General features: G+C 32.6%; 1 protein-coding gene across 2 annotated transcripts in view; it reads right to left on the reverse strand.

The window, feature by feature from the left end:
* The window catches only part of Cnot6 (CCR4-NOT transcription complex subunit 6), a 73,177-nt gene that overhangs the window by 14,257 nt on the left and 42,800 nt on the right, over positions 1–16,120 (reverse strand). For both annotated transcript variants that reach the window (XM_076856531.1, XM_076856530.2), the window contains exons 3-4: positions 5,325–5,511; positions 3,485–3,570 (exon numbers count right to left, since the gene is read on the reverse strand). In XM_076856531.1, the coding sequence (XP_076712646.1) occupies positions 3,485–3,570; positions 5,325–5,511 (273 nt within the window). The remainder of the gene's footprint in view (positions 1–3,484; positions 3,571–5,324; positions 5,512–16,120) is intronic.

Consider the following 16,120-nt stretch of genomic DNA (forward strand, 5'->3'; position numbering starts at 1 on the left):
CCACAGAATCTAATCCAGAAAACAGAGGATAATGGAACACTTTCTCATTCATTACACGAAGCTAATATTTTCCTGACACCAAAAGACAAGCTACACGAGACAAAATATGTATGAACCACTTATTCAAGAAATGACATGTATCTAGAAAACAGTTAAAAAAAAAATCCAATTAAAACATTAGCAAACACAGGAAGAAATATTTCATAGAGGAAAAACTACAGATGACAAGCGCACGCAAAGATGTTTACTATCTATGTCTATGTGCACTGGGATGGAGAAGTACTGGAGCTCTGCCATTGGGTCTTTTTTTATATTTTATTTTGAAATGGGGACTTGTGATCTTCCTGCCTCAGCCACCTGAGTTGCTGGGATTACAGGTGTGCCCAGATGATGTTCACTATCTTTAGCCACCATAGAAATGCAAATTAAACCCACAAGATATGATGACATAAATAATCAGAATGACTAAAATAAGAATAATGAAAATATCAAATGCTGATGAGGATGCTGAGAAACTGAATTGCCTATATGTTACTGGTAGGAAATGTAAAATAGTATGGTCTGAACAGTTTCAATAGATCAGTTAAACCATGAAACATTCACATGATGAAATACTACAAACCAATATAAAAGAACAAACTACTAACAGACAAAAACCTGATGAATATCTAAAGCAATAACTTGAATAAAAACAAGCCAACTTGAAAGTTCATTTCATACAGTGGGATTCCATTTATGTAACATTCTTGAAGCAAAATTACTGAAGTGGAGATCATATCACTGGTTGTTGGAAATGAAGGAGTTGGGATGAAAAGAAAGTGAGCATGGCTATAAAAGAGAAACATGAGGGATCTCTTGATGATGAAAATGTTCTATATTTTAATTATATAAGTATGAGGTACAATGCAATGTTTCAATACATATTTATGTTGTGGGATGATCAAATCAGGCTAATTAACATCTACCATCTCAAATACTTATTTCTATATGGAAAGAAAATTGAAAACGCTTTTTTTTGGTGCCAAGATCCGAGATTGAATGAAAATGCATTGTTTTAGCTATTTTGAAATACATTATTAGTTATGATCCCATGCTATTCAGTAGATCACCTGTCTATCTGAACACCACCCTCCTCAGTTGCCTGGCCTCTTGTAACCACCACTCTGGCCTTTGAGTTCAACAATTTTTAGATTCATATGTAAATTATTTGTTCCTTTGTACCTCTCATTTCACGAAATTTTCTTCTGCTTGTGATACTGCACTATAATTTTAAAAGGTACTATTAGGAGGAAACATGTAAAGGGTACAAGGATTATTCTGCATTACTTCTTACAAGTGCATGTAAATCTATAATTAAAATAAAAAGCTTAGATTAAAACAAAAAGTGAATGAGCACCTAAGGTAACAGTTCTGTGTGTTTTTTTTTTTTTTACAGTCCTGTGTTTTACTGTTGCACAATTTTGAAGAATATGGAAAAACGAGAGGGAGTTAAAAAAGTGAAACATGCTAACTCTACATGATCAAATTTAAAAACAATGGTATAAATTGATTCATGAAGCAGAAATACTTTGGCTCTGGAAGAATGTATAATATAGCAAATAGACATCACTCTGTGCTATGATACAACATTTAATCTCTTCCAAATAATAGGAGACCTGTGAATCAATAATAAAGTTTTAGAGAGAGTAAGGATGACATAACTACTTTAAGAATGTAGCTGGCACAGAATCTGTGAAAAGATAACTAATATTCAGGCAGACTTATATAACACAGTTCAAAAGGATGTCTAAAATTAAAAAAAAAAAAAAGTCCAGATAACACTGTTATTTCCAAGGAAGAAACAAAAGCATACGTGTAAAACATGAAATAGTAAAGGATCTTTTTTGGAATGAAAGAGCAAGAGATTATCAAGAACAAAGCTGCTATAAAAGAGTGCACTGTCCTTCCCATAGTTTAATTTCAGGAGTTTCATACACATTAATTGATGACTGATAACCAGACCTTTAAAATAAAGTTTGCAAATTCTTAATGAATATATAGGACAGTTTTTAAGTCGGATGCTGTGAGGTTATAAACTCCTGAACTGGAAGGACATACAAAAGACTTGAAGAGGAACAGAGAAGGCTTCAACATTCTCTAATGTTCTATTTCTTTAGCATTAAAAAATTAGCATAAGCTGGGCATGGTGGTGCACACCTGTAATCCTAGCGACTTGGGAGGCTGAGGCAGAAGGATTAGAGACCAGGTTCAGCAACTAGTGAGGCTTTAAGCAACTAAGCAAGACCCTGTCTCTGAATAAGAAAGAAAAAGGATTGGGGATGTGACTCAGTGGTTAAGCACTCCTGGGTTCAATTCCTAATATCAAAAACAAAAGTAATAATAATCAGCACAAAAGTTAACAATATATTAATAGTTAATTCTGATATTCAGAATACTAATGCACTGTACTACACTTTTCTGCGCTTCAATTTTAAAAACAGAATGTAAAGAAAAAGTTAGGCTGGAAGATATAACAGAAAAAGGTACCTTCAGCTTATATTTCACTTTAATTTTAAGAAGCCTCAGTCAGTCCAGCCCACACACAAAACTTATTTCCCAAAGAACCATTTACAAGTTGATGTTTAATGAATATGATTTCATATATGCTGTAAATATTTTATTAGCATATTTTCACTTCAGAGTTTATTAGTGACCTTTGTTTGGGGAAGCAGTTGTAGGGTAGGTTGTCCACACCTACCCAAAACTGGTGAAGAATCACTTAATGTGGTTACAAAAAAAAAAAAATTAAGTTTTTGACATATTGTTAAAATTTGATTTTTAATCTTGCTGGCTTAAAAAAAAATTCATAATAGTTCTTGCTAGATCAATTATGCCCCAGTTTCTAATATATTAATCAAGTCCTTATAAATGAAATTTTAAAAAATACCCTCAGATTCTCACCTGCATTAGTAGGTCCCAATGGTCAAAATTTTTCTGTAGTGCTTTATCAGAGTCTCCAGTTTTTGAGATATGAACACAACTTTAAAAAGGTGTTTATGACACCATGAAATACTTTTTTAAAGTATGAACTTATACATGTATCAACAGGACAGAGTTGATTTAAAAAGAGGCTAGAAGAGCAAACTAGTTTGGGCTAGGAGCAAAAATGAACACAAAACTAGCAGACAATCTATAGCTAAACAGATGAATGAGAAAGCCATTGGGATGCACCTAAGAAACTAATGGTATTTGAGAAAAAGGAGGCTTGGAGGAAATAAAAAATTCCGCTGTAAAAGGATTCTCTTTTGGCTTCTTTTTTTTTTATAATTGTAAATGGACACAATACCTTTATTTATTTATTTATTTATATACAGTGCTTAGGATAGAACCCAGTGCCTCACAGCAAGCGCTCTACCACTGAGCTACAACCCTAGCCCCTCTTATGGCTTCTTTAGATTCCAAGACATACATAAAACTAAAAGAAGCACAAATATGGAAGTCATACCTTTTAGGCCTAAAGTCTGCAACTGAAACAGTTTTCCCAGCTCAAAAGGTAGAACTCGTAACAGGTTGTTATTTAAATGGAGCTCCCTGTTGATGTAAAAATTCCAGGAAGTCAGAAGACATATTTTACCTTTAACAGTTAAGATTAACAATGTAATTTCTAGGAAACTAAGTATCTAAGAACAACAAAAGTTTTATATTATATTCTAAATATCTAGCATTGGGCTTCTCCAGCCATATGAGGTTTAAAAAAAAAAAAATTACCACGAACCAAATTTGTAAAATACAGAAAACAATGAATTACCAGAAAAATTAAGGAAAAAAGGGCAGATCAGTATTTATCTCATTGCAGACTGGAAACGCACAGCTTACAAACTTACCCAAGTCCACAGACTATAGTGAATAGTCTAGCACATGTGTGGTCTACCAAGCAAGTTTAAGACAGTGAAAATGATTAAGCCTAACATGTGTATTGTTACAAGAGAACTAAAATAATCATGGAGTGCCAATTCAAATGAGAATAACAAGTTTATGGTTATTAGTTTTCTAAATTTACTGAAGTTTCACTTTAGAAATAAAAGCAGCTAATGACTAGTTTAATGATTTGTTTTGCATAGAAAACCACAATATAAATATCATAGGAATCTTTAAAAGGGAAGAAAACAACCAGAGACCCAATACTGAGATACTGATGATTTCCTATATTGAGTTTTATTTGTCACATTTTAAGTGTGAAGAGAACTACTTTTACAATCCTTGCTGAAATTTAAATGAACCTTGGTTACACACTGGTAAACCAGAGGTCTGTGAAGCCATAAATTCAACAAGAAAAACTAGTTCTGAACAATTGATTCCTGTTTATTTCCAAATACATTACATGGGAAAAGAGTTCCTGTACGTTAATGTGTTACACCACAAAATTCAATAATTAAGCCTAGAAAAATGCCAGCAGTGAAATGTTCTAGAATAGAACAATTTCTTGGATAATAATTTATTGATCAAAACATGTATTTAATCCACAGATTAAATTATAGAGACTACTATATAATCCTTGACATTTTTATCTGGACTAAGAGCAATTTAGAGGCAAATAAACTTCCACAAAGTCCTCATTTCTCTTTACTAGAAAACAGTAAAAAAGCCAGGGAAAAAGGGGAGGTACATAGGAATTAACACAATAGTTGGAATGTGGCTTTATATTTAACTTGGGTAGATCTGATATACCTTATTTTAAAAAGATAATGAAAAATAGCAATTACCATATGTTAAAATATGGTGTAGGCAGGGTATTAGTAGCTTTTCACTCATTATCTCAGATAAACCTTATCTCAGTTTAAGACGCGTGCCTGTAAATGGCAAAGTCAAGATTCAAACCTGAATTCTGACTCCAAATCCTATCTACCATACTGTAAGGACTTCAAACTGACTAATTCTAGCTTCTTTCATGTCCAGACTTTACATAAAAGCCATGGGGTGGCAAAAAAGGTCTGTCAATGTTACCTGGACCCAGTGTTAAGGATGATATGAGAAAATACAAGTGCCTTATGGTTACTAACCTCACTTTGTAAAAAAAAAAATAATAATAATAATAATAATAATTTTTTTGGTTAAAATATAAAGCACATTACTCAAAACAGCAATAAAAAATTTTCAAGCAATGGATCTACTGAACTAATATTAGCCAGTATTTTCTCAAAAAACTTTAATTAATAAAGAATACAGTTAATGTTTACTTTTATTGCAACACCATCAAATGGACAATCTTGTTTCCTAACAAAACAAATGCTATATTTTGTTTTAGGAGGTATATAGTTAATGTGTACTAAAATTCATCTGCATACCTGAGTGATACCATGTTTCCGAGTTCTGCGGGTAAACTACGGATTTTATTAGAGGACAGGTCCAGATACACCAGATTGTGAAGCTTGGCAATGTCTGAAGGAATGCGGGACAGGGAATTGTCACTCAGATGCAAAGCTGTCAAGTGAGTTAGTGACCACAATGATGAGCTTAAGCTTCTTACTTTTCCTGTAAGAGAAAAAAAATGTCATGGATTATATAGTAGTCTTTATAATTTAATCTGTGGATTAAATACATATTTTGACCAACTTAAATTATTATCCAAGAAATTGTGGAAAGGGGTTAACAATAAGAAATTGTTCTTATCTATTCTAGAACAATTCACTGTTATCATTAAGTTATAAGCTCTCTACTTAGCAGATGAAAACAAAAACTTTAAAAGCATTGTATCAATATATTTATTTATTTATTATTATTTTATCTTTTTTGGTACCAGGAATTGAACTTGGGGTGCTGAGCCACTGAGCCACATGCCCAGCCCTTTTTAATTTGTTTGTTTGTTTGTTTTTTTGATTCAAAGTACTTAGGGCCTTGCTGAACTGCTGAGGCTGGCTTTGAACTTGCCATTCCTCATGCCTTGACCTCTCACAAACTGCTAGGATTACAGGCATGCGCCATCACATCCAGCTAGACTGTATGTTTTTAAAATACAATGGGCAAGAATTTGTCTTTAAAATGATCTCAGATGAGTGAAATATATGAATAACTTATGATAAATTCAACATCTGATCATGATTGATTAAGATTTATGGAAAATCAATTTCTAGTATCTCAGAAGCTGTTCTTATCTGTACTTCAGAGAATAATTTGCCTCAAAACAAAAAGGAAAACAAAATCTTCTCAGTCTAGATGAGTTTAAAATCAGAGTGTCCAAGCAAAGATTACTTCAAGAATCCTTTAAGTAAACAAAATTTGTACTATGTAAAAACAAATATACTTGTCCAGAAATACTTCAGATACTAAGTTTAACTACAGAATCTAGTAGACATAGAATTTAACTAAAAACAGAATGACAACATCTTTTAATGCAATATTAAATCCGTACTTTGGCATTTCTTGATTAAGAGGTCAACAGTTTGTACAACTTGATAACTTTCTCTATAATCTCCTTAATGGTTCAAATTCTAATGTGAATGAAACAAACAGATGTGACAGAAATAGAGCTTTTGAGAACTGACTAATCCTCTGATGCCTTAAAAAGCAACTTTGAGATTTCTAATCAAGGTGGAATAACAGGGACAACAACCACATATACCATCCCACCCACAAAATTTACATTAGAAACCTACTGGTGTAGCAGAGTTATCCCTCAAAGGTAGGCCCTATAGTAGTCTCAGTTAACTTCTTTATTATAACAGGAAGAAGCAGAGCAGGGAGGGGGATTCCAGCTAGAGCACAGTGATCTCCCCAGTTCTGGAGAAAAGGTCCAGGGAAACCAAGGTGACTTGGAATTCAAGAAGGCAGTGTACTAGAGAGAAATGAACAAAAGTCTGTTGATGTGAAGAAGCCCCCTCCCACAAGTTTTCAAGAAGGCTCCCTTCAAGCACTGATTATCACATGAATGAGAGAAACTGCCAGAGCCAGAGAGGAAAAAACACTCAAAAGGATTGTGAGGCAACAATCAGGTTCACATAGAACCAGGCTAGACTGTGTTCCCAATGGTCAAAGGGAGAAATCTCTTATTCACTGGGCCTCATTAGTGGTACAAAATTAGCATTACACTAATGGCTGCTCTGGTCTCACATAGGAAAGTTTAGGATTAAGCCTCTGAAAAATCAAAATGTTTTTAAGTAATTTAACTGCACCCCAAGACTAGTAATAGGAACACAAAAATATGTATCATCCAATAAAAATTCATATCTAGCGCTTCATTAAAAAAAAAAAACACCAAGCAGATAAACAAACAGGAAAATAAAATCCATAATGAAGAAAAAAAAATCAACCTAATAAACCAGTCAAAAGATAATAATAACATTTGTAGATATGAAACAGTTATACTCCATATGTCAAAAAGCTAGCCAATTATGTTAAGTAGAAACAGAAATGACAGGCAGCCAACACACATAAAACGAATTTCTAAAGTTGCATCCAAGATCTAAAATGAAAACAGTCAGAATGAGATTAATAGCACATAGACAGTGAAGAAAATTAGTTAAATAAAGGCAAGGACAAAAAAAAAATTCACATGTAAAAGAATGAAGATGGGCCTTACCTCATACAAAACTCAAAAAACTCTTGGAAGAAAACACACATAACTTCTGTGGCCTTGGATTAGACCATTGTCTAATGGTTAGATGTGACACTAACAGCACAAGCAATAAAAGAAAAATTAGATAAAATCACATTCATCAAAATTAAAAATCTTTTGTGCTTCAAAGGATATCAAAGGGGAAAGAGAATCCACAGAGTGGGAAACAATATTTGCAAGCCATAAATCTGATAAGATACTTACATCTAGAATATATATTTAAAATAAAATTTTTATAACTAAAAAAAAAAAAAGACAATTCAATTTAAAAATGATCAAAAAAAATCTGAATTTCTCCAAAGAAGTTACACAAATGACTAAAAAGCACATGAAAAGATGCTCAATGTCATTAGCCACAAGGGAAATGCAACCAAAACCACAATGATATACTACTTCAAATCCACTGGAATGTACATAATAAAAAAAACAGATGACAAGTATGGGCAATGAGCAGAGAAACTAGAACCCTTGTAATGCTGCAGTGGAAATTAAAAAAAAAAAAGTGATGCAGACACTTTGGAAAATAGTATGGCAGTTCCTTAAAAAGTCAAATACAGACTTAGCATATGGGCTAGCAATTCACTCTTATGTATATACACAAGAGAAATGAAAACACACATCCACATAAAAGTTCATGGAAACATTGTTTTAAGAGCCCAAACTGGAAACAATCCAAATGTCCAACAGTTGGTGAATGGATAAACAAATATGGCACTTCCACATAACAACATTATATGAAGTACTAATACATACTACAACATGGATAAACCTCAAAAACATTTATAAATCAAAGAAGGTAGTCATAAAATAACAGGTATTATATACCATCTACTACAAAATGTCCAGGATAGTCAAAAAACCACCAAGACAGCAGATTAATGGTTGCTGAGTTGTAGGATGTTAAGGGGAATGAATGTCTGCTAACAGCACAAGGAAGGTTCCTTTTGGGGCTGATGAAAATATTATCAACTGATTGCGGTAAATGTTATACAACTCTGTAAAAATTAAAAGTCACTGAAAGTGCACTTTAATTGGGTGAATTGTATTTCAAGCTGTTAAAAGATTCAGGTAGGCAGAAAACTTTCCATATCTGATGAAAACTATAAACCCACAGATACAAAAAGCTCAATGAACCCAAACATATGAAAATTCCATAAAAGGGGGGCTGAGGTGTAACTAAATTGTGAAGCACTTGCTCAGCATGTATGAAGCCCTAGGGTCAATTCCCAAAGGGAGGGGGGGAGATGATTGAAAATCCCATAAAATAAGAAAGCATAAAGAGAAAATCCAAAAAGCAGCCAGAAAGGAAAAAATAAAAGTCCATTTCATACAGAAGAATCAAGATAAAATGTCAAGAGAATTCTAGCTACAAATCAAACAAGAGAAGATAAGTATTTTAGCCAGCTTTTGTGCTGTGTGACCAAAAAACCCGACAACAACAACTTAGAAGAGAAAAAGTTTATTTGGGGCTCATAGTTTCAGAGGGTCAAAGGCCAACTCCATTGCTCTGAGCCTAAGGTAATAATACAGCACATCATAGAGGAAGGGCCCAGAGGAGAAAAGCTGCTCAGCTCATGGAGGAGTCAGGAAGGTGGGGTGGGGTATAGGGCAGAGACATCCTGCCAAGACACATTCCCAATGACTTACCCCTCCCCTACAGTTATCATCCAATCAAGTCCATTCCAACTAGTATGGGCTGATTACATTACAGTTCTTATGATCTGACCATTTCATCTAAGTATATTCCTGCATTAATAAGGTTTATTTATTTATTTATTTTGTAAAGAAAAAATATCCCAGCAATCCAGCACAAATATCTTTTAAAAGCTCACTACTTTCTCAGATATAGAAAAGCTGAAAGAGTTCACTGCTAGCAATAACACAATAAGAAATAAAAGAAAATTCTCTAGGAACCAGAAATACAATATCAAATGAAAATCTGCATTAACACACAGGAATGGAGAATGAAAGAATAAAGGTTCAGTACCTTATCCCAAATGCTTAGAACCAGAAGCATTTCAGATTTCATAGGTTTTTGATTTTAAAATATTTGCATATGGACTTTAGCAGCTAAGCATTCTAAATCTGAAGGTATAAAACTTTTTCAATGTGGGCACTCAGAAAGTTTTGGACTTCAGAGCATTTTAATTTTCAGATTAGGGATGTTCAACCTGCAATGAATATATAGATAAATATAACATACTTTGAAAATATATTAAATATCTTTAAAAGACAATTGATAATTTAAAGCAGAATTAACAATAAAAGAATAAAAGATGGGTGGGGGAAATATAAAAGTGTATTGCTGTTAAAGTACTCACATTTGGTAGGATTGAGATAGTATTACTAAAAGGTATTCTGTGATGGGTTAGACACTTAAAAACCTGTAATTATTTCAAAAGAAGGCGGAGGCGGGGGAATAGAGAAGAATAACTGGGATGAATTAAAAAAAGTCATAAAGACAGTCGATTTAAAATTAAATGTCTTAAATACCCTGAAAAGAATAGCTGATTTGCATCTTTAAAAAGCAAGTCCACCTTACATATGCTGAGAAAAAGGCAATGAAAAATATAATAAAAATATTAATGCTAAGACTAATAAAAACAAAGCTGGTGTGGTTATGTCAATGGTAGATGTTTATGCAACAAATGACAAAATTCTTGAGCAAAACCTGACAGAACTTCAGAGGAGACAAATCCAAAAGAGATTTCAGAACCTTTCCCTAAATTTACAAGAAATAAATGTGAAAGAATATAGATGATGTGAACAATACTATCAACAAACCTGACCAAATTAGTATTTATAGAATATTCTACACAGTAACAGCAGAGTTCACATTCAAGTGCAAAAGAAATATTTATCAAGACAAATTCTGTACTAGGTCATAAAACAAATCTCAATAAATTAAAAAGGTTTAAAATAAAAGGATGCTTTCTGATAAAATTATATTGGAATTAAGTTAGAAATCAATAGTTATTAAAAAAAATCCCAAGTATCAATTCCATTGAATATCAACTCAATGGCTTCTAGTCAGAAGCAATCAAGAGGATAGTTAGAAAGCATCTTATACTGAATGAAAATGAAAACTTAACATATCAACCTTTGTGGAATGAAGCTAAAGTAATGCTTAAAAGAAAGTTTATAGGGGCTGGGATTGTGGCTCAGCGGTAGAGTGCTTACCTCACACATGGGGGGCCCTGGGCTCGATCCTCAACACCACATAAAAATAAATAAATAAATAAAAATAGAGGTATTGTGTCCAACTACAACTAAAAAATAAATATCTTTAAAAAAAGAAAGTTTGTAGTACTAATCCCCATATTAGTAAAGAAATAAAGTTTCAAGTCAATAAATATCTTTGGCTTTACTTTAATAACTAGAAAATAAGAAATCAAAAGCAAGCAAATAAAGGGAGTGAAATCTAAGAGCAAAGGTCAAGGAAATGTTAACAAGGAAAAAACAGACTAAAGCAATGAACCAAAAGTTGGTTCTTTGAGAAATAGAAAAAGTCATAAACCTCTTGTCAGAATGATCAGGAAAAAAAGAAAAGACACAAATTACTACTATCTGGAAAGAAATGTAAACATCACTACAAATTCTACATGTATTAAAAAGATATGGATCATAAAATGTTTACAGGGGCTTTATTCAAAATTTCCCCAAATGGAATGTTCTTCACCTAGGATAAGATGTACACAGATACTGGAATTCTACTGCACGATGAAATCTCATTCACACAACCTTTATGAAATACAAAAAGCAACATTCTATATACAGTTGGTTCTCTGTAGCTGTGGTTTGGGATCCATAAATTCAACCAACAGTAGATTGAAAATATCTGGTAAAAAACTGCATGTGTACTGAACATGTACAACCTTTTTATTGGTCATTATTCTAAAACAACAAAGTATAACAGTTATTACATAACATTTACATAGTATTAGATATTAAAAATAACTAGAGATGGTTTAAAGTATACAGAAAGTTATGTCTATAGGATATATGCAAATATTATGCCTTTTTATATATGAAACTTGAGCATATGCAGATTTTAGAATCCCTAAGAGAAACTACTGCCATACTGAGGGATGAGAGTATTTGATGTACTTGCAAAAACAAAAAATCAGTAACAGAAAAAGTTATCAGTGGCTACTCAAAGACTATGAGAGTTGACTAGTCACTGGGATTTTGGGTAGGTAACAAAACTATTCTGTATCCTGATTTTAGTGGTAGCTAAACTGTGGATGTTTGTCAAAACACATAGAAATACACACAATATAAAATGTGAAATTTACTGTAGATAATTCATTCCCTAATAAATTATAAAAAGATAATGAAGGAGGGGCTGGGGTTGTGGCTCAGTGGCAGAATGAATGCTTCACACATGTGAGACTCTAGGTTCGATCCTCAGCACCACATAAAAATAAATAAAGATATTGCATACATTCATAACTAAAAAAATCTATAAAAAAAGATAACGAAGGAATATTTTGAACAACATTATGCCAATCAATTCAACAAACTAATGGAACGGACAATGCAAAGACAGTATCAGAGCACATTCAGAAAAAAACAGCTTTAACAGACCACTGTGTACTACAGAAATTTAATTTATACTTACGCTTTCCACAAAGAAAACTTTAGAACCAGATAGAGTCACTGGTGAATACTACCAAACATTTAAGGATGAAATAATGGCAAATCAAATTCAACAATTAAAAAAAAAATGAATAAGTAAGGTTTACACCATTAATTCCAGGTTTGTTGAGTATTCCAAAATCAGTGTAAATTCATAATTTTTACAAGGCTAAAAGAAAATTTTATGATCATCTGATGGCTGCAGTTTAAAAAGCATTTCACAAAATGCAAAATCCACACTTGATTTAAAAAAAACAAAACTCACTAAATTAAGAACAGAACTTCCTTAGCATGATAAAGAACATTTATAAAAAGCTCAGTGGTAAAGGAATTAATGGTTCCCCCTTAAACTCAAAACCAAAGCAAGAATGTTCACTCTCTCCACTCCCATTCGACATTATGCTGGAGGTTCCTGCAAGTTTAATAAGGCAAGAAAAATAAACAACTTAGAAGGCTGAAGTAAAACTGTATCTGCTAATCATGTAATTATTTATGTAAAAATTCTATGGTAGATATAAAAAAAAAGCCACCAATAAGTGAGTTTTGCAAGGTTGCATGTAGAAGATCAATATGAAAAAATGTGTTGTATTTTGAATATTAGTAATGATCAAGAAATTGAAATTTCAAATGATATCATCTATGACAGCATCAAAATTACAAAATAGTGGGCTGGGGTTCTGGCTCAGTGGTAGCACTTACCTAGCACATGGGTTCGATCCTCAGCACCACATAAAAATAAGTAAATAAAATAAAAATATTGTGTTCAACTACAACTAAAAACAATATATCTTTTAAAAAAAAATTCCATACAAAACAGTGATAAATCTGGCCTGCACACTGAAAACCACAAACAATACTAAGAAAAATTCAAGTCCTTTGTAAGTGAAGAAATGTATAGCAATCATAGATTGGAAAACTCAATACTGCTAAGGCATTAGATTTTCACAAATGATTTACAATGTCAACACAATCCCAATCAAAATACCAGCTATTTTGAAATTGATAAACTGACTGTAAAAGTCATACGGAGGGCCTAGGGGTACAGTTCAGTAGTAAAATGCACATCTGGCATGAGGATGGCCTTGAGTTCAAACCTAGCAAAGTACACACACAACCATATGGAAATGAAAAGAACTCAGAAATACCAAAACAACTTTAAAAAAAGAATAAAACTGGAGGGCTATTACTACATTATTTCAGGATTTAATATGATAAATACGAACGGTCTGGATGTGTCCCCCAAAGTTCATCTTATAAATTTAATCCCTGAGGCAATAATGTTGAGATGAGGGGCCTAATGGAAGGTATTAGGTCATAGTAGATTTATGTTCTGAACACAGGAGTGGATTTATAAAAGGGAGCATGGACCCCTTTTTTCCTCTCTCAGGAGCACATTCCCTTTTACTAGGTGATGTGTTCCACCATGTTAAGTAGAGGGACAAAGTCCTTACCAGGTACAGCCCTTTAATCTGGCCTCTAGAACCATAAGCCACATAATTTTCTTTTTTTTTTTAAAGAAAATTACCCATTCTGTGTTATTAAACAATGTAAAAAGGACTAAAACAATAAAGAACTCTCAAAATTTAGTATGAGAAAAACAACAACTTCCAAAATAAGACAAATTTGAATCGATACTTCTTCAAAGACACAAAAAAATGTTCAACATCACAGGTCATTAGGGAGATTCAAATTAAAATCACAATAAGATAGTGCTATATACCCAAAGGAGTAGCCAAATTTAAGACTCACCATGCCAGAAATTGATGAGGGTATAGAACAAAGTTTCAGTGTGTTTTAAAAAGTTAACCATATACTTACCATATGGCCAACTCCATTCTTAGATATTTACCCAAGAAATAAAACATGTGTCCAAAGATTCTTTACAGTAGTTTCATTGGTGATAATCAAATACAGTGAATAACCCAAATGCATTTAACAGGTGAATGGATAACCAAATGCTGGCATATCCATACACTATAACATTACTCAGCAAGAAAAAGAATGAACTACTGCCAAGACATGGTGGCACATGCCTATAATCCCAGCAGCTCAGAAGGCTGAGGCAGGAGGATCTTGAGTTCAAAGTCAGCCTCAGCAAAAGCGAGGTGCTAAGCAATTCAGTGAGTTCCTTCTCAAATACAAAAAGTTAGGGCTGGGGATGTGGCTCAGTGGTTGAGTAGCCCTGAGTTCAATCCCCAGTAACCCCCCAGAACCGCCCCCCAAAAAAGAAAAAATAGAATGAACTACTGGAAACCAACAATATAGATGACTTCAAAGTAAGTATATAGAATAAGAGCAGACTAAAAAATAAGTCAGTCCATAGTGTACGATGTCATTTATGTTAAAATTCTACAAAATGCAAACAAATCTACTTAGAAAACAAAATGGTAGCATAGGAATGGGGAAGGAGATTGAACAAAATGGGGGAGAAGTGAGAAGGACCCCAAACTTTCAGTAATGATGTTCATTCTTGTTTGTGGTGATGGTTTCACCAGTGTATGCATAGATCAAAATATTTCACATTATTCATTTACATGTATGTTGATTTCTGCAAGTCTCAGTATCTGCAATATCTCAGTAAAGCTATATAGTAGAATCTGCCTTGACACAAAAATATATTTCCTCCCAATACCTTATAATTACAGTGGAAACCACAGCATAGACTATTTATAAAACAAACTTTATTCACTTTATTTTCAGTTCATATAATTGGAGGTAAACTAGTATTTTATATGAGTAAAGCATTTAATAATTTAGCAAATGATTTACTGAGTACCTACCATGTTTGATATGCATTAGTCCTTTACACTTAAAGAGAGGGCAAGAGTATAACTTCAGAAGGAAACAAAGGCTCTACACAGAAACACAACTTCTATGGGTTTATGGAGGCTCATTTTAAAAACCTATAAATTTGTATATTGTTTCCCTACAAAGGGCAATTCTATTTGCCAGAATGACAAAATGACATCTCCACAAAAAAGGCAGAAGATATATAGGTACAGTCATGTAAACTTTATGGTTTATATGTATAAAGTTTTCTGTGAGGTATACTGGTAGGTATGAGAGTAAGTGTAGAAAGATAACATTAGTTTAGGTTTTGAATTTTATTATCCAAATATATGAATACAGTATAAATATATAAATGAAAATATTTAAATGTATAGGGAGATGGATGTTTACATTGTTGTTTAGATGTATTTTATGAATATGTAACTGATTATATATGAAAATTTATAGGTAGAATTTTTGTTTAGCATTAAGGTACATACATATACATTTCATAAACATAAAGGAATATATATGTAAAAATACATATGGGTATTCAAAGTAATAATTATAATTTTTATATAGAAGACTGATAGTTATGGGTAGGTTAGGTTTAGTTTTGAGTTAGGGACTAGGCTGATGGTGAGGTTTACCACTGGAATACATATACCAATATGTATGCATATAAATATGAATACAGAATTAAAATTACATATGAAAGTTTATAAATATACATAATTTTACCTATGGATATTTTAAAGTTACACAGTATTTTTATGTTATGTGTTAAATTTGGGGTTTGCCTATGGAAATGATTTTATGTTTGAATTTAAAAATTTATATCCCCAAATATATAGGTATATTCATGTAAAATGATCTGGTCTATATGTGTAGATGTTTCTGTTGAACTGCAGTTGTAGGGACAGGACTATGTTGTGACAAAGTGTTAAGGTTAGAATTAGGGTTTGAACGTTTATATCAATATATAAATACAATATGAATATATATGTAAAATGTACGTTAAAATATTTATTTATATGTATCTGGAATTGTATATAGTTAGTTTTGTGTTGAGATGGATGTTTACAATTTGATTTAGATATAGGTTATAAATATGTAACTAAA

This window comes from Callospermophilus lateralis, chromosome 5 (genome assembly GCF_048772815.1).
Source record: "Callospermophilus lateralis isolate mCalLat2 chromosome 5, mCalLat2.hap1, whole genome shotgun sequence".
Taxonomy (NCBI): Eukaryota; Metazoa; Chordata; class Mammalia; order Rodentia; family Sciuridae; genus Callospermophilus; species Callospermophilus lateralis.